Source organism: Alligator sinensis, unplaced genomic scaffold, assembly GCF_000455745.1.
Source record: "Alligator sinensis unplaced genomic scaffold, ASM45574v1 scaffold531_1, whole genome shotgun sequence".
NCBI lineage: Eukaryota > Metazoa > Chordata > Crocodylia > Alligatoridae > Alligator > Alligator sinensis.
In genome coordinates, this window is record NW_005842173.1 from 670,844 (window position 1) to 698,422 (window position 27,579).

A 27,579-nucleotide genomic window follows, 5' to 3' on the forward strand; every position below is an offset into this window, starting at 1 on the left:
CATTTGCCCAGCTCCACTCTGTCGTTCCAAACCACTACGCAGCTTCGAATGCATATTTAAGCTTTTCTTAAACCAGCCTGCCAGAAAAATGCTTCCTTCATTATCCCAAAACGTGGATCTTTTCCCTGGAGAATACAGCCATTTGAGACCTACAGCAGGCCATATTCAGTCTTGCAGCAGTGATAACTTACTATTACATAACCCATCAGGGCTGGAAACCAGTGCAGAGTACATTTGGAAAGGACAGATTCCTGACATCTCCTGAGGGTACACAGCTTTTGCTTTCAAGCTAGGCTGAAGATGCCAGATCCGAGGCACACAATATTGTCATGCATGGAAAAGTGATTTTAGATTATTTTGAGAGGTTTATAAATAAATCTGACCCGTTGTAATCATTGTGACCTGAAGTCAATGGAAAAACCTCAGTAAGATGTGAATTGGGCTCATGTCTACTAGCAAAGGACATGAAATGCGCTGATTATCATTAATGAAATGTTGTTCAATGCAATTTGCTCCCTAAAACTTGTTTTTCTAGCAACACACATGCTGTGTGCTAACTGCTCGCTCAGGGGATCCAACAGGGTTGTCAGCATTCACCTGAGATGGTTTGCATAAATCAACTCATGGCTTTGCCTACCATTAGCAAATGAAGCCTAGCAAGCGATGCTGACAGTATCTGCAATGGCTCTCAGTGCCAAAGGAAATATTATGATCACGTGCTCCTCTGACTCCTGGTAAAACACAGGCCCAAGAATTTGACTCAGTGATTCCTGGAGGGTGGGGATTCAGTTTTTCTTGAACGTTATCAAGCCTTAGTGACGGGTGGCTGCAATCTGCAGGATAGGTTTTAGAACGACATCTGGTTTCCATCTGCAACTCCATCCTGATGGACAGCTTATTGCCGCCCTTGGCAATCAGTTCCAATGGTTAACAGTTTTTACTATTAAAAAGCTGCATTGTATTGGAATGGTTCTCAACTTCAGCTTTCAGGCGCTGGATCTCATTTACCTGTAGCCTGTTAGCTTAAAGGGACCCCTAAAATCAGACAGGCCCCTTCCTTCCATCCTGCATCCTGGGGAAGAAAGTATAGACTATAGCAAAGGTGCCTCATAACCAGGGATCCTGGTTTTCTCCAATTAAAAAAAACCCAAACAAACCCCAATTTTCAGTTAAAAAAAGTAACCCCAAATCCACATTTTTCCGTGATTTCAAATGATACACCACTAATATATAGATTCAGAGATGTTAGGGGCTGGAAGGGACCTTACACGTTCATCAGGTCCAGGCTCCCTGCACTTGGGCAGCAAAGACTGCTGGGGTCAGATTATCTATATCTATATCTAGAGAGAGAGAGAGATGAATGACTGCTGGGGTCAGATATCTATCTATATGTTTCATTTTAATCATGGAAAAATGTAGCTCTAGATCCATATACTATCTATCTATCTGTCTAGATTGTCTAGATAACTAGATATATACTCTATATAGTATGATCTAGAGCTACATTTTTCCATAATTAAAATGAAACATCACTCTATAAAGATAGATCTAGATTTTTATATCTATCTATATCTATCCATCTATATTATATACATAGATAGATAGATAGATAGATAGATAGATAGATCTAGATCTCAGATTTATATAGATTACCGGGCAAATGAAATAGGCTGCCATCCGTCTATATAGATTGATGGCAGATCTAGATCTAGATATATTATCTAGCGATGTTTCATTTTAATCATGGAAAAATGTGGATTTGGGGTTACTTTTTTAAACAGAAAATCGGGGCTTTTTTTTTTTTTAATTGGAGAAAACAAGGATCCCTGCTCATAACTTTCTTTTTAATATATAGACTGAATTCTGTAAGTCTCTCACTAGAAGCCTTATAACGTTTTTATCATACCACAGCAGCAACTTCATCTCTAGCAAATTTCGTTCTCTTCCTGTGGCTTTTTTCCCCCGAAAGGTTAAATAATGAAAGAACAAATCTGCCAGTTCCTATGTGGCACAGGTATACCGTGTTTTGCACAGATACTTGTGCAGAGATTCGTTAAAAAAATATACACCTGGAGCTTATCTGTGAAGTGGCAGAAAATTACCTGGAGCCATAACTAAGCATGCAGCTCCAGAACCCAGACTGGGCTGTGCAGTGATGATGGTTTCATATAAGTGGAAGATGGATGGTGAGAGGCTGCTTTTTTAAAGTACTGGAGCAACTGGAGACACTGATTCAAAAAAGAAAAACAAAAAACCTTCACATACTTAAGCATCACTGAAGTGCTCCCTACCTAAGAGTCAAATACATGGCTCTCCACAGATATCAGTGCATTTGTGCCAAGGAAGAATTTAGCTCTCATTTAAGCAGTGATCTCATCATATATTTTCCCTAGTATCCCAGGACTCCAATATTCACCTCAGCATCTGCTGCTGGCAGTAGATGGAAAAATAAAGCTGCATTTCATTAATCCCACATGCAGGGGCCGAGATGTCCTAGTCGTGAAGAGAGTGCACTTTTCTAGATGACAGCCTATTTCATTCGCCCGGGAAGCTCATTCTCACTCTGGTTTGACATTAGGTGGCAGTTTTCAAAATAGCCAACAGAGCTCATAACTGCAGGAGTTAAGGATGACACCTCTTTTAGCACAGAAATTCTGCCCAGAATATAATCCCCAATGGTTTGTCTGGATGCTTTTAATTATTACTTGCACTGTGTTCGCACTGAAGCAGCAGGTAAAAGTCCCAGGCTGAATCAGGACCCCTTTGAAAAAGGTGTCTTCCATAAAGACATTACCATTTCTATCACTTATATCAATACAAGTTGAATACAGTCAAAACATACAGTTAGAGAACCACATCTGTGGCCCCGTTGTTATAGGATAAATAGGTATCTGCAAAACACAATTTGCAAATCAACAGTTCTTGTTTCACATGCAGATGCATGAGGGTGCCCGGAAAGAGGTCTTTAATTCCCTACTCTGCAGGCAACAGAAATACAAATGAATTGAAGTAATCAGAACATCCAAATCCAAAATGATTTTGAATTTGAGATGACACCCCAATAATTAGATCTTAGACACGGAAAGTGTTCTCTTAAATTTGTTTCCACCCCCTCTCCCACTGCAGCAGGGAAAGCAGTAGCAGGGAGGAAGGTGGGGTGGGGGGCAGGCAACAGGGCAGTCAAGTGGTTTGACCCCCTGCCCATTGCTCCTTCCTACCTGTGCCCTCTGTCTTGGATTTGAGTACAAGGTGGGGCGGGGAGGAGAGACAGAGGGCTTTCTGAATGGGGAGAATAACCTTGCCCTGGATTTGGGCAAAGACAGTCGCCTACTGGCATACAACAGGGACTTACGGATCCAAATGGAAGCATTTGAGTTTGAAAGATTTCAGCTTCTTTCAGAGCTAAAGACAGAGGAAATGGCAAAACAGGAGCCCCAAAGGGAAGTTCTCAGTAACTCACTACCAGAGGCTGGCAGGTGCGCTGGCAGAGGGCACAGCTTTGCATCTCAAGCTCTGGGCTCCCACGCTGCCTTTGCGGTGACAAAAGGCACCTCCCCATTTTGACAGTGGAGCTACTTCCACCTCAGGGTGGCATCTATACGGGTTGGCACCTTCAGCCTCCAAGGTGTGATACAGCCAGTGTAATATAGGCCTAGCAGCCCAACTTCTCTGGGCTCTCATTTCCACTGCTGCAAAGCCACAGCACACATGGCTTCTGCTTTTATCTGGTGTCAACAGGGAAGCACTGTGTTGCGGTGAAAGCACAGACAGAGAATCTGGGGACCAACCCTGCCACAGTCTGCCACGTGACCTTGGTCAAGTCACTTAGGACCACGAGTCCATTAGTTCAGGAGGGCCCAGCACAGCACTTTGGTGGAACTGAGAGGCTAAAGTTTCAAGGAGGGATTCAGACAGGCCCATCAGAAGCCACAAAACTAGGTGCCTAATTTTAGGTGGGGACGGCAAACTCTCCCAAGTGCCTAGGGGGACCTAGGCTTCTTAGGCTCTGAAGAGATCCACTTGCATCCCACAGGCTGCAGCCGAGCTGCATGGTGATTTGCATTGGTGCTATGGAGCCTAAATCCCCAGAGATACCAGCTTGGAGCACATCCCGTTCACTGATGACCCGGTTCAGGACTCAGCTGGGAGGAAGAGTCCTGGGTCCCAGACCTGCTCCCACGAGCGTGTGTGCATTTCCCATTACACCGTCACTGGTAACAAATCAGAAATAACCTGGAGGACCAAGGGTGACAACTCAGGACTTCCCTTGCTGCACTGCCCAGCTTCAACAGGGGGGGTAAAGGGAGGGAGGGAGGGTACTTCTAAAGCCTGGTGGCTATGGCATGCTCTGGGGGAGTAGGAGATATGGGTTTGACTCCCCTGAGGCTGAGGAGGGCTCAGAATCCAGGTTTCCCATTCCCTGCTTGCTGTAACCACTAGCCTTTTAATGCAAAAGTTGGGTGTAATCACTATCAGCCAGCCGCCTAAACTCCTGGGAGTAAGCAATACAAAAAAAATTGAACTCTTGGTTCCAAAATGATACCTTTTATCGTATATATTATATACATACCAAGTACATCCCTGGGAGTAAGCAAGTAATTTTCAGACAACCCCCTATGCTTCATGCTTCCTGTTGGGTACCTTGAGGCACCTCTGAGCTTTGTGCATTGCCCTTTAGAAGATGCATGGAGATTTTTACCGATTGTATAGAGATCTTAGTTACCTAAACCTGGTCAAATTGAATCTGCCTCCTATGGCAGGACACCTACATTTTAGCTGTTCCTAGCCTAAACGCAGGCTCTTTTGTGAGCATACTGGCTCTGGTCTTAATTTCAATCTGTTCCTTAGATTCCTATATGTAAAGGGGGTCTGACAATACACCCGTCCCATCACCTTTTGTGATTGTACTGCAGCAAAGGAGACTTGGGCTGGAAATCATGAAAGTTTCCTACCCATAAGACAGTAATAGTTTTTCTGAGGAGGGTGTGGAACATCTATCACTGGAGGTTTTAAAGACCAGATAGGCAAACATATGCCAGGAATGGTTTAGGGATAGTGGATCCTGGGATGGGGCAGGCTGTTAGATTAAAGGGCCTCTCAAAGTCCCTCGTCGTTCCCATGCTGCCAAATTTCCAGATGCACAGAGAGCCTTACAGGCTGGACAACGTGGCCTTGCACACTGGATTGCACTGATGCACGACTGGCTCCACTGACCAACCCGACACCACTCATCTGGCCGCTGGTTGGATGCCGCTGGTCTAGGTTGAAAAGGACCACACAGAGGGCACTGCACGACCCAAGGGCAGGGCTGGCTGGGAGCTACCTAACAGCATGGTTTGCTTTGGAAATTTCCAACGAGTTAAAATCCAAATGATTTCCAGGTGGGGGGAAAAAAAACCACACTGATTTTGTTAAGTAAACTGCAGAGAAACGCCACCACATTTTTTAAAGCGGCCCATGGTGACACACCGTTTTTGGTTTGAAATGACTTCTCACTTTGAACGGTTCATTTATACCAAGTAGAGGTAAAAAAGTCAAATGCTAAAATGAAAACGTGACGTTTCAAAATGATCTGAACACAAGACGGAGGGGGGGATCTGATAACAGTTTTCAAATCCTTGAAGGGTGTTAGAAAAGAGGATGGCGATGGACTATTTGTGGCGGTGAAGGGCAGGACAAGCACCAGCGGTCTCGAATTGCAAGAGACACTTAGATTGGCTCTTAGTTAGAACTTTATAACTCCAAGGGGTTTTAAACAATAGGGAGGGACATGACACACAAACCAGTTTAAGTGATCTTAAGTGAACTGGTTTAAACCTGTAACCGAACAGACATTCAGTGCACGTAAACCAGTTGCATCCCAAACCTAGAAAAAGCTTCTTCGAGAGGTTGGGGAATCTTCCTCTGGAGGTTTTCAAGCGCAGGTTAGACAAATACTTGTCTGGGATGGTTTTGATAGGGATGATCCTGACTGAAGCAGGGGGCTGGACTAGATGCGATTTCCCGAGGCCCCTTCCAACCCTTTCTCTATGCTTCTAATCATTTGACTGATCCAGTCCAACTCTGCCCCCCTGCCCAGACATCTTGGAAGAACGTTTCAAAGTTTTGACATTATTCTCTATTTCAGGATGAGAAAAATCTTTCACATGACAGGAAAACAAGCTTCTGCCTTGCAAAACCCAACAGGCCTTTTCTACGTCTAATACCAATACGTCTACGATCGTGAGACTCATTTGAGAGGGGCCAAAGACAGCCGGGGGTTACTAGCAGCTGAGGCTGGAAGTCCAAAGACACGAGGATACTCCGTTGTGTGCTGAGATTGCAGGTCAATGCTAAATCCTGTCCTTATAAACATTGAAATAAGGCTATATATGCTCCTTCATGGTTATTTACTTCCATTCATTTGCTTGCTTGATTTGGCTTATACACTGGACCTGCTCTTAACCAGTTAACCCTCTGAAAATCCCACTTTACCTAAACCAGCACAAATTGCCATCAAGGCTAGCACAGCTTTCACCATTTGCTGCATCAGCAAATACACAGCACTGGATGCATGGGAAATGCACGCTCCACTGGCGTCAGGGTCTGATCCGAAGCAAATGCATCCAGCCGTAGATTTGCATTTCAACTCTGCGCAGCCTTGTATTTATTGTGCGTGCCCCTGCCTGTCACGATGACTTGCATAAGTCCTGGCGTTTATCAGCACTGGAGGAATGCAAAGGGAAAAGTCGCCTGCTAAAGGAAAACAGTAACCTCATTAGACGATGCAAAGCCTCAGCTACTCCAGTGCTTTGCTCCCCATAATAATTAGCTCTTTGCCGCATGGAGTTGCTAATTATTTCTTCTCCCAAGCTACCTGTGCAATCCGAATGCTGCGGGAAATTAACTCAGCCACTCGCAGCCCGTGGAAAGGAATCCCAATCTGATCTTAATTATAGGACGCTTCCTTTGACAAGGCAGTATTATGCTTCCCCTCACTGTCTGAAGCTGGCCAACTATTGATTTTTTTTTCTTACTGCATATGCAAGCAATGCTTATTAATAATAAAAAATGGCTCAGCTTTGCAGGTTTGTATTATCTCACATAAAATGCCTGACAGATACCTGCAAGGAAAGGAAAAAGCACACACGCATGCACATGCACACATGTGCATGCACACAACTAGTATTTGTTTGAAATACTTTTTAAACACTGGGGTCCTATGAGTTTCCCCATCATTAATAAAAGCTTTCAGGGTAACCAGGGAAGCCAGGACCTGACTTTCTAATGTAAGAAAGAACTGGAAAGTCCCGTGCCCGAAAGCTTGCCGAAAAAGATAATTTCTTTTTTGCAATTTTTCAGTTGGTCTAATCATCGCTGAACCAAGACTTCTAGATTTTTGCATTTCTTTTCGTCTCAGACCTACATGGCTACCAAATACATCCGTACTGCTCAGGCTTTCTTTATATATCATCTCATAAAAAAGAAAGGGCACCTTTTCTTCCTTTCTAGGTTATTTTTAAACAAATTCAGCTTTAAAAATGTACAAGTGAACTGAGTGCTTTTGCTGAATTTAAGCAGGTGATTAACAGAATCCCAGGTCAGGTGATTAACAGAAAGAGGTCAGGGCTCCAGGTCAATATTTACCAAAACGGTTGCTTAACGTTAGACACCTGAATGAGTAACTGCTTACCTAAACCGTGCAACTGTTCACGAGCGGAGAGAGGGGGCATGGCCCTGTGTTTAGCGTGCCCTTGTGGGACTCCGTGTCGATCCCCTGCTTTGTCACTGAGCGTTTGCACGATCCAAGGGAAGTCACGTAGGGCGAGACTCCATTGCACGTCTAAGTGGACATAGGTCTCTTCTATCCATTTCAAGTCCCAGAAAATGCATGAATGGGGCTACTTTTGCAACACAGCACCACCTGGCCCTTAAGACTGAACAGGAAGGCGATGAGGAGGAAGAGGACCCACCCACCCACCTTCTGCACTGACAGTTTTTCAGACTTAGACTCATAGACAATGAGGGATGGAAGGGACCTCAGTCTGCACGCCCCTGCCTGGAACATGAGGACCTAAGTGAGCCCGACGATCCAGCCAGCCTTTCTATCCACCTTACAGTCCATTCATCCACCCCATACTTCCTTAGCTTGCTTGGGAGAACGCTGTGGGAGACCGTATCCAAAGTCTTGAGCAAGGTGGAATAGGATGGACTGGGATCAGATCCCCGATCCCAAAATTGTGCATCCTCCCATGCATGGAAGTAGGTGCAATTGTTGGGATCAGATCCCATCACATCTTTAAATGCACATCTATCAGCAGCCTTAGAGGATCAGTATTACCAAGTACTCAACAACTGACCTGGCCTTTGTGGGGAGCTCCAGGTGCTAAGAACCTGAGAAAAGCAGGCCATTTTTAGTGGGATGTCCAATACTGGGCGCTCATGGCTGAAAAACATGGCTTGTGTTTTGTCCAGAGCAAATCAACAGTAGAGCGAAGAACTGCCCTCAGGATCCCCGTCTCCCCAGAGAATCAAGTGCCAACAGAAAGCTTCGTTAGTTTGTCCATCCAGATTCAATATGCAAGTATGCACCGCAGCAGAGTGTGCCGGCGTTTTGTAGCCGCATGCGTCTCCAGGGCTGGACACCGGCATGGGTGAACTGGGCAGCCTCCTGGGGCCTGGACAGAAAGGGGGCCTGAAAACAATAATTTTTAAAGTATTATCATTATCACTGGTGAAGGGCGGCCCGATACTAAAAGTTTGCTCAGGGCTGCCAGGAATCTGGGTACGGTGCTGCGTGTCGTTAAAGCTAGTCTGGCCTTGGGAGCAGTGCCAGCACCGGGAGGGAGCTCTCCAGAGCCGATCAATGGCATTATTCAGAGGAATATTTATCTTGAATGCCTGGCTGGTCGGCATTGTAAGGACTCCTCCAGCCTTTACAAGCCAGCCGCACGCAAAAAGGTGCACTTGCAGTCCAACTTGTTTCGCGTTCTCACTAGGGCTGTGCAAACACAGGGCCAAGCGAGCTGCTGCGGAGGAAGAAACAAGCCTGCCTGATCTTGATCATTTCTCTATTAGGACGTGCCAGCCAAAACGGAGGGCTTGAACTATGCTCCTGCAGCTGTGATGGAATATGCATTAGGTACCAAGGAGCTGTCACTCTGACACAGACCACAGACCCACGGGGCCCAGAGGTCTGCCTCTGGAGACAGCTAATACTGCGTCCCGTGCAAGAAAGGGCAAACAATATGCCTGTGTTATAGCGGAAAGAAGTTTCTACTGCTGCTGAATCCAGAAAACAGGAATTTAGCTACACACAGACATTAGTGGTCATAAAATTACCCACCCCTGCTCTATTACATGTGTTATAGGGACTCCTGCTGTAACAGAAAAAAAATGTATAATGAGATGCTTAGAGATCCCAGAGGGTATCCTGCAATGTAGTGCTAAGGAAGCCAGGCACCCACATGCTATTGTGGTGAAAATAAATCGGGACAGACAGACAAGCGGGAGCTGAATTTATGCCTTTGCTTAGACCCTGCTTCCTTTTTTTTCTTTTCTTCCTTCTTTTCTTCTACATCCCTCCCTAAAAAAAAAAAGAGACAAACCTACTGATCAAACTAAGGCACTCAGTTTAAATGTCTCAGGATTTGGGGTGCCCCTTGGGAGGTGAGACTTTCAGGGGATGGACGCTAGAGAACTAGGGGTCCCAAAATGAAATGAGTAGGTAGTAAGTTTAAACCCAACAAAAGGAAGTTTTTTTTCCTCCCCCCCAACACAGCCGAGAGTTTAGCTAGATTCAAAAAGGGATCGGAAATGTTCTTGGAGGAAAGGGGCATCAGTAGCTATTGAGCCTGGGAGTGAGGGGTACAACCTCCGAATCAGGACCTCCCAGACCTGAAATGCCGAAGGCTGCGCATAGGAGGGGAACAGGGGGGAAAACCCTGGTCAGACCCGGTTCACTCTCCCTTGCCAGCTCCCGACTCTGCCACGTGCGACATAGGAGACTGGGCCAGATGGACCCGTGGTCTAACCCAGTCAATGGATGTTTTTATTTACTAAAGCACCGTCTGAAAATCAGGCCTTCTCTGATGCTTCATGCTGGGAATGCAACAACGGAGATATTATTAAAGACTAAAATAAAGGAAATGGGGAGTTTTACACAGGTTACTATTCTGTTCTCGATCCTGACTAATGGGAAACCTTGGCAAATGATCGTAACATCGTCTCCACCGGGGCATCAAAGTCCAAGACAGAAATTGGCTCCAACACCTTGAAGAGAAAAGAGCCCAGAGGAAGCAAGCAGCTCCCGAACCACCTAACTACGACATACACATTTGTAACCGCTGTCACGGATCGCGCACATCTCGGATTGGACTATTCAATCACATGAGATGCTGCAAAATCAGCTACATCATAGGCTGCAATATCTGCCGTCTCCCGTAGACGAGAAAGGATGCCAAAAACTGTTACTTCTCAAGTCTCAGAAAGAAACAGCTTGAGCAAAAGGGCCCTTTGTGCTCAAAAGCTCATCTACAATGTCCCCCAACCATGCAGTGGGTCCAATAGAAGAGATCACCACCTCCAAAAAAAATCCTCGGTTGGTGAACTAATGGAAGCATCCGAAGCCATTAGTTACTTTTGCAAACATTGGACCAAATCTACTGTCAACATGAATCTAATATAGAGATTTTCAGGACACAAAATGACTAATAGATGGTTAGCCATGCATAGGGTCTTTTAATAGGACTTCAGCAGAATATATGGATAGTTGTCTTTTGGTAAACGCATCAAGAATATATTCAATACAGAGCCCTTCCTGTAGGGCTAATGCTTCAGGATACAATTTGTGGCCCAGGTACCTTGGCCCAGGTAACCGGCCTAAAGATGTCCTCTTTTCCCCAGTAATGAGCTTTCAGAATGAGAAACCATAGCAAAGTTGCATGCTCCCAAACCTCAGCACGCGTAGAAAAAACAGCAAGCAGAGCCAAAATACCTGAGTTTCATGGATGCTCAAGAGAAGAGGTTCCCAGCCAACAACACAATCTTTATTATTTTTTTCTTTAAGTCAAATATTTTTATTGGACAAAGACGTGAGATCCCCCGTCAGCTTATGTAAAAAAAAGGAAACATTGCCATAAGTTGCGGTTATGGAATTGGACCGCAAGAGCAGCGCAGCTCGCTTTGGGTCTGATCCTACATCCCTAATTCATTTTAATCTCCTGCTGGCTTCAGGGAGGTTTTTGTTTCCCCATCACGATTTGGCTCTCGCATCTTATGACCTCTACACACATTCGCCTTCCTGCTTTTAGCGTGGAGGAGCAGCTGTGGAGGGTGAAAGGGCTGAGCAGTAAGGCCTCACCCTTGGTCCACAGCTGGGGATAAACTTCATTTTCACCTGGGCCTTCACATCCTGCCAGTATTAAAGCCAAATATTTACTGGTTAGCGAGAAGGAAAGTTGCAGCTGGCGTTCTGCAAGACCGCCCTCATTTCTAAACCTCCCTTAAACGCAAGCCATAATTGGAGCTGAGAGCTTGAAAATGCTGTCCCTGTAACACCACCATGTACAACAATAGACATGTCAAGGCTTCTGGATATCAAGAGCATACGTCTTCTTAGACCTACCCAAGCTATGTAAGGCCTGATCCACAGCTCATCATCAAGAGATCACCACCTCCAGGCAGTAACAAATCAGGAAGGAGTTTCCCTAACCATCGATCTGATCAAGGGAAAACACATCTGGTGACTATGTCTGAGCAGTTCTCCAATGTTTTGAGCAGGCTGCTTGCTGCAGCAGCATTTTCTCCCGTTTATTTTTGTAACCGTTGCCTAGCTAAGTGCATAGTGTATTTACAAGTTATCCTAAAAAAAAAAAAGCAAAAAAAAAAAAAAGCACAAGGCATTCCCAAATGTTCTGCGTCTCCAGATGAATATCCCTTTTTCAGCATAAGATTTATCTCCATTAAATGGTTGTTAATCCCCAAAAGCTAGAAGACAGCTGTTCCCGACAAATAAACACCGCAGTGTGCTACAAAGGCTGCAGCCTGAATATTTTAGCAACCCTCAAAACAAAAGCAAATCCTTGCGACCCAATGAGGCGACGACGTAGAAAAAATGCTGGAGCTGGAATCGCTCGTTCTACCATATGCTTGCATGGGGAAACCTCTCCAGCAGTGGTGCTCAACCTCGTTCGACTCAAAGCGCCCCTGAGAAAATGCCGTCTCTTAGGTTTCATTCAGTTCTTACTGCAAAAAAATAGTACGGGTAATACAGTCATTGTTCTGTCACAAAGAAGGCAGAAAGACCACGGCAGGTCAGAACATGAGAACATAGTGGTCCACGCTGGTCCATCTCGCCCAGTATCCCGTCTCCATCAGTGGCAGGAGTAGCAGCTTTACAAGGGGAGCACTGAATTGGGTGTATCCAGAGTGATCTGTCCCTGTTCATTACCATCCATCATCATTATTTTAGAAATATCAGAGCAGACATCCCAGTTTAATAGACTCCTACAGAAGTTGGAAGGAACCTACATGGGAAGGGCTGGAAGGGACCTCCATGGGAAGTACACAGACCACCTTACATGAATCATCGTCTGGCCTCTTAGCAAAACTGCACAATCAACCCTGACGTAACACTGGATATAACACCCTAACCTGACACGAGTCAAGTGTGGGGACCACAGCACCCAATGTCTTCCTGCTGTAAATGTGGCAGTCGACCTGTTCCTGAATGAAGGGGCAAGACCCTCTAGCCAGGAACTTCCCAGTTTAAGTCCCAGCAGGAGCATTGGGTACAGCCTGGCCAAAATCCCCAGCCTGGTTGCAGCCAACACTCAATGCTTCTGAGGAAGGCTTAAAAAAACCCTGATACATGTAGGCCGAAGGGGAGGAGAAGTGGATTTCCACCCCAGCCCCACGTAGCAACCACCAAAGCCCAGATCATGGGAAGTACACAGATCTATCATCCATGAATCTGTCTAGTCTCTTTTTGAACCTGGCTGTGCTTTCTGTCTCTAAGACCTCCTGTGGCAATAAGTTCCACAAGTTAACTATGTAAAAAAAGTACTTTCTTCTGTTAAAATGCTTTCCACACTCTGGATTCGTAGTTCTTGTGAATCATGTGAAAGTGTCTGCACACCTAACAGTGCTAATAGCGTGTGGCAGCCCGTGGCACCCTTGAACAGATCTCCTGGCACCTCAAGGAGTCACGGTAACCTGGCTGAGCATCACTGCTGTAAACATCCTGCAGGATGCTGCAGAGTATGAGATGGACACACGATCGTGTCTGTGCAAAAGCAAACAGGGGCCAGATGTCAGCGTGGATTGGCTTGGCACCACAGCGTGGATCGAGAGGAACAGATTTCTGATGTGAACCTTCCCAGCCCATCAGCAATGGGAGTTTTACTCTAAAACAGGCAATGCAGCAGGTAACTTAAGCAGGGATTTTGGTCTGCCTAATGCAAGGACTACTATCTCTTTAAAAGGTATCAAGCATTCACTATATTTTTCTCAAGGTTCATGACAATCTCTCAACTCCCTGTTGTATGACCACTGCTCACAAGTCATTCTGATGTGGAAATCCTAGCGCACACCTTGGAGAACAGGGGTGGTTGCTTGTAATTGCAGACCCCCACAGTAAATTTTGGAACTGGAATTCAACCGTTGCAAAGCCCGAAGGTGTTCAAGTGTGGGGTTTTGGCTTAGGCTCATCCAGAGGGAAATATGCACCCCATCCCCCTTTAATTTGACAGGTGATTGCTATGGCAGTGATTTGAGATAATGGAATAAGGGAGGGAGGGAGGCAGCTTTCATTTCTTTCAGTTTTTTGAATGAACAGACATAGGTTTAGGCGCTGAATAACATGGGGAGCTTTTAAACGAAGCTCTCTTTCTCTACATAGCTAGTGTACATATAACATAGGCTAATGGTTTTCAAACTTATTTCATTTGCAGACTCCTAAATAAAAGTTGAAAAGAGGTGCAGACCCCTTTGGAAATGTCAAATGGAGGTGCAGACCCCTTTGAAGGTTTTCAAGAAGGGGCCACACAGGCATCTACCTTGGATGGTTTAGGAATAGCACACCCTGCATCAGTGCAGAGGGTTGGACTAGATGACTCTCAAAGTCTCTTTGAACCCTATGATCCTACATTAAAGGGCATCGTTGCCACTGGCAGCAAGTGGACCTTTCATTGGCGCCCTTCCCAAAAAAGGCTCCAGGCAGCTTTACAGTAAGAGACAGAAACAACATATAAACGTGGGTGGAACAGAATATAAAACAAAAGCTCCCTAAACAGTACCCCAGCCTACCCTGGCTTGCTAGGTATGGGTGAAGCATGTTATCAGGGTGTGCTAGGATGTCCTACTCTAAGAAGCTAGCTGAAGCTTACAGACAAAGCAAACCTGGGCATAAGAAAGAAGCCCCCTTCCCTTTGCCCTTTATAAACAGGAGAAGCAGCAATCAGAAGTTTTGCTAAATGCTATGGATCCATCTGGGGTCCCTCTGGTCCTAGGATAACTAGGCTTTCAAACGGTATTTTCTGACTGCAGGTCTGACTGCTCTGAGGCAAGAGCCTTATAAAACTGTATACATTGGCTTCTGTCTATGAGGAAGGGAGGAGTCTGTCTGCACCTTAGAAGAGTCATACTGCGGCACCCTGGGGTGCAATGAGATTGTTCTGAGGGTGCCACCAGATGCCATACTATTAAGTGCAAACGGCTACGCTCGATTCACCAGATAAACCCAAAGAGGAGCCTGCTCAGGGCCAGCACCCAGCAGATGAGGTGGACCCTTCTGGCCATTTGGGGCCAAGAGGACACACTTTGACAGTTCGCACCACAATGAGCACATCTTCTGGGTCATGGGTGCCCAGATGGCAGGCCAGGGGCACCAGAAGACATGACAGCAGCGACCCACGAAGGCCAACTGTGCAGCCACGGCCTACTGACAGCTGGCCCCAAGGTGCAGGAGTCTCTGCTGCAGTGCCATACTACAGCCTAGGCAGCCGTGTGGTCCCCATCTGGGTCTGGCAAGCGTGCAGCCATGGGGCCGCAGGTCCAAGGGGGTGCATGCTGTCGTAGGCGGCAGCAGGTCATAGCTGGGCAGCAGCCCCCGCTGCCAGACTGCTGCAGTGGGTAGAGGGTGCAGGGGCCACTCTAGGTTAGGGCTGCTTCAGCACAGCAGCTGGCACAAGGGGTAGTGCCCCCAGACACCAACTGGCTGAGCCTCAGAAGCTCCTGAAGTCCAGTAGCCCTGTGGTGCTTGCCAGGGCAGCTTTACTGCAGGCGCAGGCCCCAACTTCTAGCCGGCCCCTGGCTGAAGATCCACGAGGAGCTGGGCAGGGTCAGTTTGCTCCAAGTGGCACAATTTGCCCTACACCAAGCTGCATGTTCAGGCACTGGTGCTGGGGCACAAATCTCCGGCACAAATTTGCGCCGCTGCTACCTGAGCTGTTGCAAGCGCATGTGCCGGCACGTGTGGATGCACACTCCAAGTTCTTTGCAACAAAAAAATGCTCAATCACCTGCATTTTTCTGTAGGAAATGAGTGAAAGCTAAGAGCTGGCACTGCATGAATCTGAGAGCCACTGTCCCAGAATATTAGAGGAACTGTGTCGTTTGATCAGGCTGGAGGCCTTCTTAATGAGGATGCTGTTTTTCTTACTTTGGTTTTTAGCCCTCTTTCCCCTTGAATCCCATACCAGGATCTGAGGAGTCTGAACCGCACCTGTTCTGGTGATGGAGACGGCAGACCTCATGGCTGCCAATCCAATAGCTATCAAAACTGCCCAGCTCCAACTGTCTGAGTATGTTAGCAGACCTCATCCCCACGTAAAGGCCAAGAATTGGCTTCAGCTTTTACAGGAAAAGAGCTATTAACCATCTCTTATCTTCCTGCACTATAAACAGATGGCGATGCATAAACAGACTCCTCATTTAAACTGCATTAACCTTTCTTCAGCTTGGCTTTTAGTTTCCATATGTTTGCTACATCTATCACAACATGCATCTTGATTTCTTCAAGAGAGACAGCAACACAGCAGCTCTAGCCTCCAAATCTAGTTGCGAGAGTGGACATAGACACACGCGGCTCTCTCTGCACAAGAGTCGCTCCTCACTGAGGCTCAGCACCTAGTGTACCAGGCACCAACACATGCATAGTGCCTGGGATCCACTGGCAGACAACCATGCCCTGCACAACTGCACCTGGTGAGATGAGTTTGCAAGTCCTGAGGCAGGCGTGTGTTTTGCATTTGTGAACTGAGCACACAAGAGTGTGAGATCTGGGCTACTAGTCCTTTAACTTTCCCAGAAGCCACTTGTCCCATGGAAAAAACTGGGATATTGGTCTCCATGACTTAAAATGGAAGCCCATGGTTTGAGCTCCCACTCAGTTCATGAGCTCTTTTCACTCCTGTTCACTTTGATGAGAGTTCAGGAAGCTCCAAACCTTGCAGAAAGCTCGTGGCTCTGCAAAGCCTTAAGGCGGCAGAAAGTTAGTGCAGAAAATGCCATTCCACTTGCTCAGGTCATTCGTTCCAATTGTCAGGAGTTCCCTAAGCTAAAATGATCCTCTTGATCACGTCCTTCAGACCCAAGTATTTCTTCTCCAGGCCCGTGGAGTAATCACCAAGTCGTGGGCTACCTTTCCAAGTGTCAGCGTGCCGTCCCAGACTCCCGCCTCTCTCCAAATAGATTCCCTTCACCTTATTTCATAGATTTCATAGACATTCGGGTTGGAAGGGACCTTGGAAGAAAATTGAGTCCAGCTCCCTGCCCAAGGGGCAGGAAGTCAGCAGGGATCGTAGGATCCCAGCAAGATAAGCATCCAGATGTCTCTTGAAGGTGTTCAAAGCGGGTGCTTGAACCACCTCCAGTGGCAGGCTATTACAAACTTTGGGGGCTCGGACAGTGAAGAAGTTCTCTCTTATGAACAGCTTGTAACAGCCACGGTGGAGTTTGTGACTGTTAGACCTCGTCATCCCTTGGGGCGCTCTGGTGAACAGACGTTCCCCCAGGTATTGGTGGTCACTACTGGTAAACTTATAGGTGGCCATCACATCGCCCCTGAGCCTGCGCTTTTCCAGGCTGAGAAGTCCCAGAGCTCTCAGCCTCTCATCATAAGGTCTGTTTTCCTGACCTCTGATCATGCGCGACTCTCCTCTGCACCCTCTCAAGCTTCTCCACATCCTTTTTGCATTGTGGAGCCCAAAACTGGATGCAGTACTCCAGCTGCGGCCTCACCAAGGCCGAGTACAACAGGAGAATGATGTCCTGGGATTTGCTTGAGAAGCGTGTATGGATGCAAGCCAGTGTTTTGCTTGCTTTACTAGCAGCAGTATCACATTGAAGGCTCATGTTCATCTTGTGGTCAATCATGACCCCCGAGTCCCTTTCATCCATAGTGCTAGCCAGCGTAGCACTGCTGATCCTATAAGGATGCTGTGGGTTTTTCTTCCCAAGGTGGAGAACCTTGCATTTTTCAGTGTGAAACACCATCAGGTTTTTCTCCACCCATTTCCTGAGCCTGTTGTGGTCAGCCTGGATCGCCCTCCTGTCCTCAGGTGTGGACATTACATGGCGCCTTTCCTCTCCGTGCCACTGTCCGGAGAGCAGTCTGCCCGAGCCTGCGTCACGTGGCAGCCTCACAAATCTTACAACAGATCCTGGAGCTCTGGTGCTAATTCTCGTGGTGTAAGGAACACAAGATTTTAAGGGGAATTGATTAGGAGTAACGAGATAATCAGATCAAACACAATTCGGCGACCAAGCGTGGGTTGCAGTGGCCTGTCTCGGTGATAAATCCTCTTCTTTCTGAAGATCGGCTCTTTGGAATCCAACCGAGCGGGGTCAGAGGAAAGAGGAAACTTTCTCTTCAAAGAAAATCCTGTTCCCTTTGTGCTTTGGGAACGTTACATAATGAAAGTCAATGCAAGTCAGTGAGCAGCGGGGCACTGAAGGTTTGCGGCGTGCCCCGCAGCATGCCTTCAGGTGCTGAGGAGCACTCCACCTAGAGAGCGATCTGCCGTTGCCTTTGAAAGCAAAACAAGGACAAAAACTTGCCTTCGGTTCTACTCAGAGAAAGTGCCTCTCTGCTGCCGGTAGTTTTATGCATAGTTACACTGCGTTTACAGGCAGGCTGGGGGGAAAAAAAAACGGATCCTGGGAGTGAAGTCCCAGCTGGATTTCATTTGTGGACCTGGAGACTGGATGTCACCTGTGGATACTATGGGATCACTGGAGGCACAGACAGAAATGACCATTGTTGCCCCATCTGCCCCTGAAACCGCTCTACAGCTATGACCAAACACAAGTGCATGGCTGCAGAGTGCTTTAAAAGGCCCCGATCCCACGACAACCTAAACCCTCATTACACGAGCGTTCAGATGAAGGTACTCCAAAGCGGAGCGCCTTCATTAACTTGTGTCTGCACATGCTGGGAGCAGGCCTGGATTGAGGTGGGGGGGGCTCCAATCCACCCACCTGTCCAGTTTTTACCTGGGATTTCTCACTGAAACCAAAAAGACCAGTGCATAGGAAGTGAACATTTGTAGTAATGCAGTAGGAGCAGAATGATACAACTTTAAGACATCCGACCAAAAATAAGCAGGGGTAAGTTAGACAGTATGCAGTATATACAGTCTACGTAACCAGTACTTGCTGGGCTCGGACCTCATTCCAGTGGAGAAAGCCTGGAAAACACCTTCTCGTGCTGAGAAACTGGGAGTCTGGATGAGGCTCTCAGGCCGTGTAAAGCAAACGCAGAGGAAGTCCACTAACTCATTTGGAGTCTTGCTGGATTTGAACCACTGGATCCGCCAGCAGAGCTGCATGCATCTCTCTCAAGGGTATCCGGAGCCAAACAGCCCTCAGACAAGGACTTACTCAAAATACAATGCAAGAACCACAACAACTTCCAGGGCCTTTGGGTGGGGGCCACAATGCGGTGGAGGCATCTGCTGATGCTGATGGGAGCTACATTAGAGGGCAGATTAAGTCCTATTAGTAGTAGTTTAAAGTTCTCCCGTGCACAACTCTACATAATGACCTCAAAGGGAAAACTGACTACACAACAGTTAGTTGTATATTCGGTAACCACTACCGAATTTGGGGCAGCCGCTCCCCGATTTCACGGGCAAAGCACAGGGCCCGAAAGCCAGTTCGTGGGCAGACCACAGGAGGCGCCCTCCCCCATGCCTCTGATCAGCCAAGCATTTTCTTTTCAGTATATTATCTTTTCCTCCCACGGATTTCACGGGCATTGCCCGCTTTTGTGAAATCTGCAATAATTGCTATTTTAGTAGGTCCCTAACCATAGTATCCCTCGAGTCTGCAGTGGCTCCCCGTTGAGACTGGTACAAACGGCTGTTTCCGTGCTGACGTTGAAGGCACAGTGGATTGGTATTTGTCCTTTGCTGGTCTTGAACCTCTGAGACGGAAGGATGGGCTACCAGTGCATTCCCTCCACCTTTCAGCCGTTCTAGGGCTGGAGAAATCCCACAGCAAGCGGCAGCACCGCTCAAACTAAATAACGAATGCAGATGAATCAGTCTGCTCACAGAAGACATAATTAAGAGTAAAAGGGACTCGCTATTCATAACATAATTGTAGCTGGGCTTCAAAAGGCCTTCTGAGTCTTTACTACTCTTACCTAATTAAACTTACAACACCCCTGAGAGGCAGGCTTTATTATCTTCATTTTACAGATCAATAAATGGAGAGAAAAAAAAAGATCCGCAGAGGTAGGGGTTGTTACATCTGCTAACGAGCGTGTGAAGGACTGCAGGTGCACAGCACCCTCTGAAAATTGACTGCGAGTTGCCATCTGTACTAGGGACAGGATGCAAACTCTGGAGTTCACGGTCCCTGGGTGGGAACTACCTGCGCATCCATGGTAGTCCTGTTTTGGAGTTAGCATTGCCTTTTCTTCCTCTGTGCATACAGACTCTGCTACTGTAGTGTCTGAGGCATTCACAATCTTTCATGTATTTGCTTTTGGCAGTGCCCTGAGAAAGGGAAGTGCCGTTATCCCAATTTAACAGAAGGGAAATTGTGACCTACAGAAACTAAGCGATCTCCCCACAGCCATGGTACAAGTCCTTGGCAAAGCTGGGGTCTTGAACCCAGCTCTCTGCAGTCTCCTAACCTCTGGGCCCTCCTGAGAGTTGTTTTCAAAGTCCCTTTGTGGGTTTTCTTAACAGATGCCTGGAAAGTAATGGATGGCCAATTGCTGGAAATTAATTACATCCACACATCTCACAACCAACCCGCCAACCAGAACTAATGCACATAATTGCTACTGGAGAAAAAAAATATATATGAGGGGACAAGATTTCATTCTCAGGTAGAAACAAAAAAGAGATTTTTTTTAAATGATGAAGAAAGTGGCATTCCCTGCTGTTGGTAGTTTTATTACTAGCTACACTGCATCACAGACAGGCTGGAAAAAAAAGTACTGGAACTGAAGCCCCAGCTCCACTGACATCAGTGGGGTCTGGATTTCACTGCAGTCTCCCAAGAAACGGGGTTGGGAAGTTAAAAAAGACACAGTGAAACCGGCTAGGAAAGCTGTCAAAGAAAGCGGAGGTTGAATACTAACAAATGGGGGGAGAGAAATATGTTTGCTAGCGTTAAATAACAGTAACAGCATTGATTTTTCTTTTGGCTCGATGGCAAACAAAACCAAAGCATTTCTGAGAGAGAACGATGAGGAAAAACCATATCGCCATGAGCAGCTTTGGAGAAGTTTCTCCTGGTGGCCTGAGCAGAGCTCTGGAAGCAAAGGTGGCCACTGGTTCACCACAGGTGGTCCCAGTGCACCTCCCAGTTTTCCATTTGAAATGAGAACGTGAAGCAAGAGCTCCCTAGTGGCACATTAACTGCCTCCTGCACATAGGGACTGGCCGATAAATAAATGGGGGCAATTAAATTGTGTCTAGGATGGAGCGTTAAGACAGCAGTGGCGGGGGGATGACTCATATTGGATGAGTCAGTAAGGCTCAGAGGTGAGCTGGATCCTTAGCTGTAGGCGTTAGACCTTGCTTTTTGCATCATAATCAGGTCCCTTTTGGAACCGACTTTGACTGGTTGAAATTCAACATGGGGAAGTAAAGCCAGAAAAATCTCCAGACGCTTGCAGCATTAGCAATGAGTATGTTTTTTATAGTCAAATCAGTGGATACGTCCATGGCCAATGAAACCCAACTGTATTTCTCGGCCGATTCAGTGACAGCAGGTCACAATCAAAATTCATTTTCTCTTATACATATAACTAATAGACAACCTTCTCCCATCATGCTAGAGAACATCGCAAACTTGGATACAGGAAACATTGCGGACTTGGTTTTCAGAGGTTCAAAGCACATGCTAGGTCTTATAGGTTAAGTGAAGACAGTCAAAAAGCCCAAGGATGAATCATAGATTTCATAGACATCAGGGCTGGAAGGGACCTCGGAAGATCATCGAGTCCAGCCCCCCGCCCAAAGGGCAGGAAGTCAGCTGGGGTCATAGGATCCCAGCAAGATAAGCATCCAGTTTCATCTTGAAGGTGTTCAATGAAGGCGCTTGAACCACCTCCGGTGGCAGGCTGTTCCAGACCTTGGGGGCTCGGACAGTAAAGAAGTTCTTCCTTATGTCCAGCCTGAAACGATCTTGAAGTAGTTTGTGACCATTCGAGCTCGTCATCCCTTGGGGCGCTCTGGTGAACAAACGTTCCCCCAGATGCTGGTGGTCACCCCTGATAAACTTGTAGGTGGCCATCAGATCACCCCTGAGCCTACGCTTTTTCAGGCGAAAGAGCCCCAGGGCTCTCAGCCTGTCATCGTAGGGTCTGCTTCCCTGACCTCTGATCATGCACGTGGCTCTTCTCTGGACTCTCTCAAGCTTCTCCACATCCTTTTTGAATTGTGGAGCCCAAAACTGGACACAGTACTCCAGCTGCGGCCTCACTAAGGCCGAGTACAGGGGGAGAATGACGTCCCGGGATTTGCTTGAGAGACGTCCCGGGATTTGCTTGAGACGTCCCGGGATTTGCTTGAGATCATCGAGTCTGACCCCCTGCATAGGCAGGCGTCCGCTCACTTGCTGAGCCTGTCCAGGTCAGCCTGGATCACCTGCCTGTCTTCTGGTGTGGATGCTTTTCCCCAAAGTTTGGTGTCATCGGCGAACTTGGCCAGTCCGCTTCTGACTCCCGTGTCCACATCATTAATGAAGATGTTGAACAGTATGGGTCCAAGGACAGAGCCTTGGGGGACCCCACTGGTCACAGGACACCACGATGAGTGACTTCCATCGATTACTACCCTCTGGGTCCGACCCCGGAGCCAATTTTCCAGCCAGCGGATCGTGGAGGACCCAAGGCAACAATTGGCCAGTTTCTCCAAGAGGCGATCATGATTTCTCCAAGAGGCGATCATGTCAATCAATTCAGTCTTCGCAGGTTAGTCTAAACTGCATAGATTGAACTGATAATCAAGTGACCAGACGTTCACTTTTAAGTCTGGAAATGCAGCCACATGCCTGCAGTAGCCCAGACCAGAAGCTCGGGGGCACTAAAGCATTCCTCCTTCCTCCACTGGAACAGGAAAATTGGGCCAAGTTTAGCCCGTGAACCCTGCGAGGGGAGGATCGCAGGGGAGGTGCAAAGCACCCTGGGATGCTGAGGGACTGTAAGATAACTTGAATTTGGAGGGGATCTGGCACAGAAGTTTAAGAAACTGATTTAACATAAATCAGTTAAGTCCGAATCTACATCCATCCAGGTTTATCTTAAACCGGTTTCAGTCATTTTGAAAGTAGTTTATGTACACTGAACTTCTGTTGTGTTACAGATCTGAGCCGGTTTCCAATCACATATACTGGTTAATGTACGTGTTATTTCTGTCCCTAGCCATGGAGGCAACGGAAGCAGCAGGTGCCAAGATCGATGAAGAGTAAAAGTACAAGCACGGAAGGGTTGGATTTTCACTGATCCTGAACCTGCTTTGCACAACTCCAGCAGCAAAATGGGCATGTACAGTGGGTTGTATGTCAGTGTACCCACATCTAGACTGTCATACATTAGGTCCACATTGCCACCAGAGTTACACAAGCCTGCTGGAGCCTCAGAGTACATATTTATGCAGATAGTCCATGCCGAAGTCTCAGCTGCCACAACTCAGTTCCATTGTTCTTGAGACAGAATCACAGAAAATGAGGGTTGAAGGGACCTCAGGAGGTCACATCTAGTCCAACCCCCTGCTCAAAGCAAGACCAGCTCCAACCAGACCATCCCACCCAAGGCTTTGTCTAACCGGGTCTTAAAAACCTCCAAGGATGGAGCTTCCACCACCTTTTTGCGCAACTTTTTCCAGTGTTTTACTACCCTCCTAGTGAGAAAATTCTTTATAATATCTAACCTAAACTTCCCTTGCTGCAACTTGAGCCCATTGCTCCTTGTTCTGCCATCTGCCACCACTAAGCACAGTCCAGCCCCATCCTCTTTCAAGCCCCGCTTCAGGTAGTTGAAGGCTGCTATTAAGTCCCCTCTCAGTCTCCTCTTCTCTAGACTAAAGTCCAGTTCCCCGTCTTTCCTCACAAGTCATGTCACCCAGGCCCTTCACCATTTTTGTTGCTGTCTGCTGGACTCTCTCCAAATTGCCCACATCCTTTCTGTAGTGGGGGGGCCCAAAACTGAACACAGTACTCCAGATGTGCCCTCAGCAGTGTTGAATAGAGGGGAAGAATGACATCCTTTGAGCTACTGGCAACACTACTACCAATGCAGCCCAGGATGCTGTTAGCCTTCTTGGCAACAAGGGCACACTGCTGGCTTATATTTTGTCCACTATAACACCCAGGTCCTTTTCTGCAGAGCTGCTGCCCAGCCAGTCCCCAGCCTGTCCTGATGCATGGGATTGCTCCATCCTAAGTGCAGGACTTTGCACTTGTCCTTGTAGAACCTCATGAGATTCCTTTTGGCCCAATCCTCCAATTTGTCTAGGCTGTGCTGAATCCTAGCCCTCCCCTCCAGCATATCTACTGCTCCCCCGGCTTGGTGTCATCTTCAGACTTGCTGAGGGTGCTCACTATGCCGTCTTTCAGGTCGTTGATGAAGACATTGAACAAAACCAGCACCAGGTCCAGCCCTGCGGCACTCCACTTGATACCGGCTGCCAACTAGCCACTGATTACTAGAGAGCTAGATTAAAGCTAAGATGGGTACCTCTACACATGGAAATCACACTGCTGACAGCAGGGTAGACACAGCCCCAGTGTCAATGCAAATTGGGCCCCCCTGGTTCAAGAGAAAGATTAAGCAGGTAACATCCTACACCTAGATGCTTCCCCACTTTGACTCCTCCCATACTGTGCTCATTGGCCGCATCTACAAACAGAAGGTTTGAGTGCTGTCATGGCCAAGTCAGGGCTAAGGCACCGGGGTGCTCCTATCCATACTGTCCCTACTGTCTACAGGCCTGGATGACTTCTGCAGCCAAAAACAGCAATCTGGCATCTTTCACCAGCCAAGGAGTGTTATTCTGAAGACCTCGCTTTAAATCTACCTATACAAACACATCCACTATAATGAACGGCTACCCAAAGCCAGAAGGATGTAAACGCAGCCGTTACTGCTTTTAAGTGGATACCTCCTTGTACAGCCAGAGGAAATGATCGATAGGAATGTCACCATGGAGTGCTCTAGAGAAACAATTAATCACCGGCCTTATCCAGCGCTCCAAACAGATTAATCCCTTTGATCAACGCACTGGATTTAGGAGCCATTCTCAATAGTTATTTCCAGTTTGTACCGATCATGTGTGTTTTTAATTCCATTCATTTAATTAGGGAAAGTAATAAATTGATTGTTTAACCACAACAGATTTTTTTTTTTGCTGACAGGACGCAGAGAGCACGGAGGATAAAGCACACAGCTACCCATTAATCAATGTATTACAGCCTGCATGGCACGGGACCTCAGTCTCCCTTCATTCTCCTTTCCTGTGTGCCAGAACTGTTAGCTTCTCAGGAAAGGTTTAATGAAGATATCACGTGCTAGGATGGGGTTTGGTTTTGTTTTGTTTTTTAGTACAGGTCTTTATTTTAAATGACAATCATGTGCATGCATTTGGAAGGCTGTTCAGATCTCTGTCACCCATCCATAGAAAGGACCAAGTTATGCCATTTGACTCTTGGTTGCACTTGTGGGCAATAGACTGAAGAACTTGTTCACCAACTGTGCTCATAGGCAGCACAGCAGGCACGGAGGAGTGTGCAAGTCGCACAAACACACCATTTGGATGTCTCCCCTTGCCACAATCAGAATAAAATTATTTTAGGAACTTACTGATCCCTGGGTGTTAGTGGGATATAATAAACCCAAGTCCATGTTCCCACGCTGAACACGAGACTGCATTTGACCTGGACAACATTATTCAATGACTAGTTCAGTCAGTGAAAAATACAGCTTAGGAGCAAGCGAAACTATTTGTAACTCCAGGTCAAAGGTGGTGAATTTCTTCAGCTGCCTCCCTACCACCCCCACAAAAAAAACCAACCCCAAAAAACACACACGTCCACCCAAAAATCCCCCTTAAAACTAAAAAACAAAAAAACCCCACCAGCCAACCAACAACCCCCTTCATGGCTCTTCCCAAGAAATAAGAAAATGCAATGTTTTGATTTTGCATTTTGAAACAGGGGTCTGAAATGCAGCTACTTTTCACTAAGAGGCTAAACAAACACCTTTACAGGCAACTGGGCATTTCCTTCTGAACCAAACATGGCTCGTGACCGACTCAGCTCTGTTTTTCATGCATTCTGGTATCTGTGACGTCTTTAATGCCGGCGAACACCTGAGCTGGCAGTGGCAGGTGAAAACAAAGGAGTTATCTGACTGCTCCCTGCAGTCAGCAGGGTTACATCAGGAATGAACTTGGCACATATGCATGCCTATGCCAATAATAAATCAGTATGCAGAATGCCATGGTGCGTCTCTAGCCTAACCGAGAGTCAACGTCTAAGGGCACATAACAAACAACCTGATCTGTTCACAAGATTCAATCTCTGTAGTACAAGAGATAGAAGTATATTGCAGGCACAGAACAATTTTCTCCAGCCCTTCCCACAATGACCCAGCTGTTGGTTTGAATTGCCCGTACATCCATCATTGCTCCTTAAGCCATCTTTAATCACGAGAACAGGTTCTGTGACTCATAGGAGGTACCTGAAAAGGGCACGTTACACACACTTCACTAACTCCTGTTGCATTACTGATGTTTCTAGCAGGACAGACAGAGTGAATATGATCAAACCCCACAGAGCAACACGTTTTACTCCTTGCCTAGGATTTCTAGGCAAGTCTTGTCAATGGATATTATTGGGTAGTTTATCTTTACAGCAGGTTTGCAGGGATATGCAAAGAGTTCCTACCCCAACCTTACTGCGAGCTGGACATAGGTCACACACAATAGCCTGGCATTGCAGTGGAGGCATGGGGGATATTAGCTCCTGCACATTTGCCTTTGGGGTACTTAGGTCAGTCCTGAGGCCGCTGTGACCACCGGGGCACCTTTGATGCTGTGCAGGATTGGTGACTCTGCTAGTGCCCACCTCCTCTCCAGGTATGGATGGCTCCTGGCTCACAGGGAGCTCATCTACCCTTTGACAGGGCTGGTTTTCAGTCCTGCTGGGTGTCCACACACCCTCCTCACCCAGGCAAGCCCAGGTGGGGGTGTCCGTTTAGTTGCCAACAACCCACCCCCAGAACAGGCTGTCCTGGTTTGCATGGTACCAGATAGCAGACCAAGAGAGGTTTGGCCTGACAGGGCCTCTGTGGTAGGGGATCCTGAAAAAAAAAGGGAGGAATCATATCTCTATGTCATGTCCCTACATCTCCTGCACCCAGAGGCAGCACACCTTGGGGTGGGTCAAAACTAATGAATGGAGCAGCTGGCCAAGATGGAGCAGCTCAAAGCAATCGTGAACTAGGAGGTTTTCATCTTGTTGTAGGATGAAGTTTTAGAAAGCACTCGGCAAGAATGGGGCTTCCATTTAGGAGTATTATTTCAGCCTGGGTACTTGGCATCTGCAGCCCTTCTGTTCATACAGCCTAAGGAGTGAGGAAGGGAGTGGGGGGTCAACAAGGGCAAGGATACTCTAAGCCTTGCAATCAAAGGAAACCCAGGAGTCATTCCTTACCCAAAGTGTAGTTATCCAGGTTGGGTGCTGCCAGACAGTTCTCCCGTGCTTCTTCAATCTCCAGCATGATGGTACACTCAGGAGGTGTGCTGGACACCTGCGGAAAAGACAAGGAGAGGGAGAACGTCTGTTAACTACCTGCTCATACATTTTCTGTGGTACACCCCAGGTAACTTGCAGAGAAATTCTCTCTCTTGGGCCAAGTAAAAAGGATAAAACAGATGAATCCAGCATCCTTTTATAAATGTCTGGAAGGGACCTCAGGAGGTCACATCTAGTCCAACCCCCTGCTCAAAGCAGGACCATCCCCAATTAGATCATCCCAGCCAAAGCTTTGTCTAGTTGGGTTTTGAAAACCTCCAAGGATGGAGATTGCACCACCTCTCTGGGTAACCTCTTCCAGTGCTTTACCATCCTCCTAGTGAG

General features: G+C 47.1%; 1 protein-coding gene across 2 annotated transcripts in view; it reads right to left on the reverse strand.

Moving 5' to 3' along the window:
• Positions 1-27,251, reverse strand: part of VIPR1 (vasoactive intestinal peptide receptor 1) — a 108,211-nt gene extending 80,960 nt beyond the window's left edge. For both annotated transcript variants that reach the window (XM_014520981.2, XM_014520980.2), the window contains exon 1: positions 27,154-27,251. In XM_014520981.2, the coding sequence (XP_014376467.2) occupies positions 27,154-27,220 (67 nt within the window). In that variant the 5' untranslated portion in view covers positions 27,221-27,251. The remainder of the gene's footprint in view (positions 1-27,153) is intronic.
• Positions 27,252-27,579: the final 328 nt, after the last annotated feature.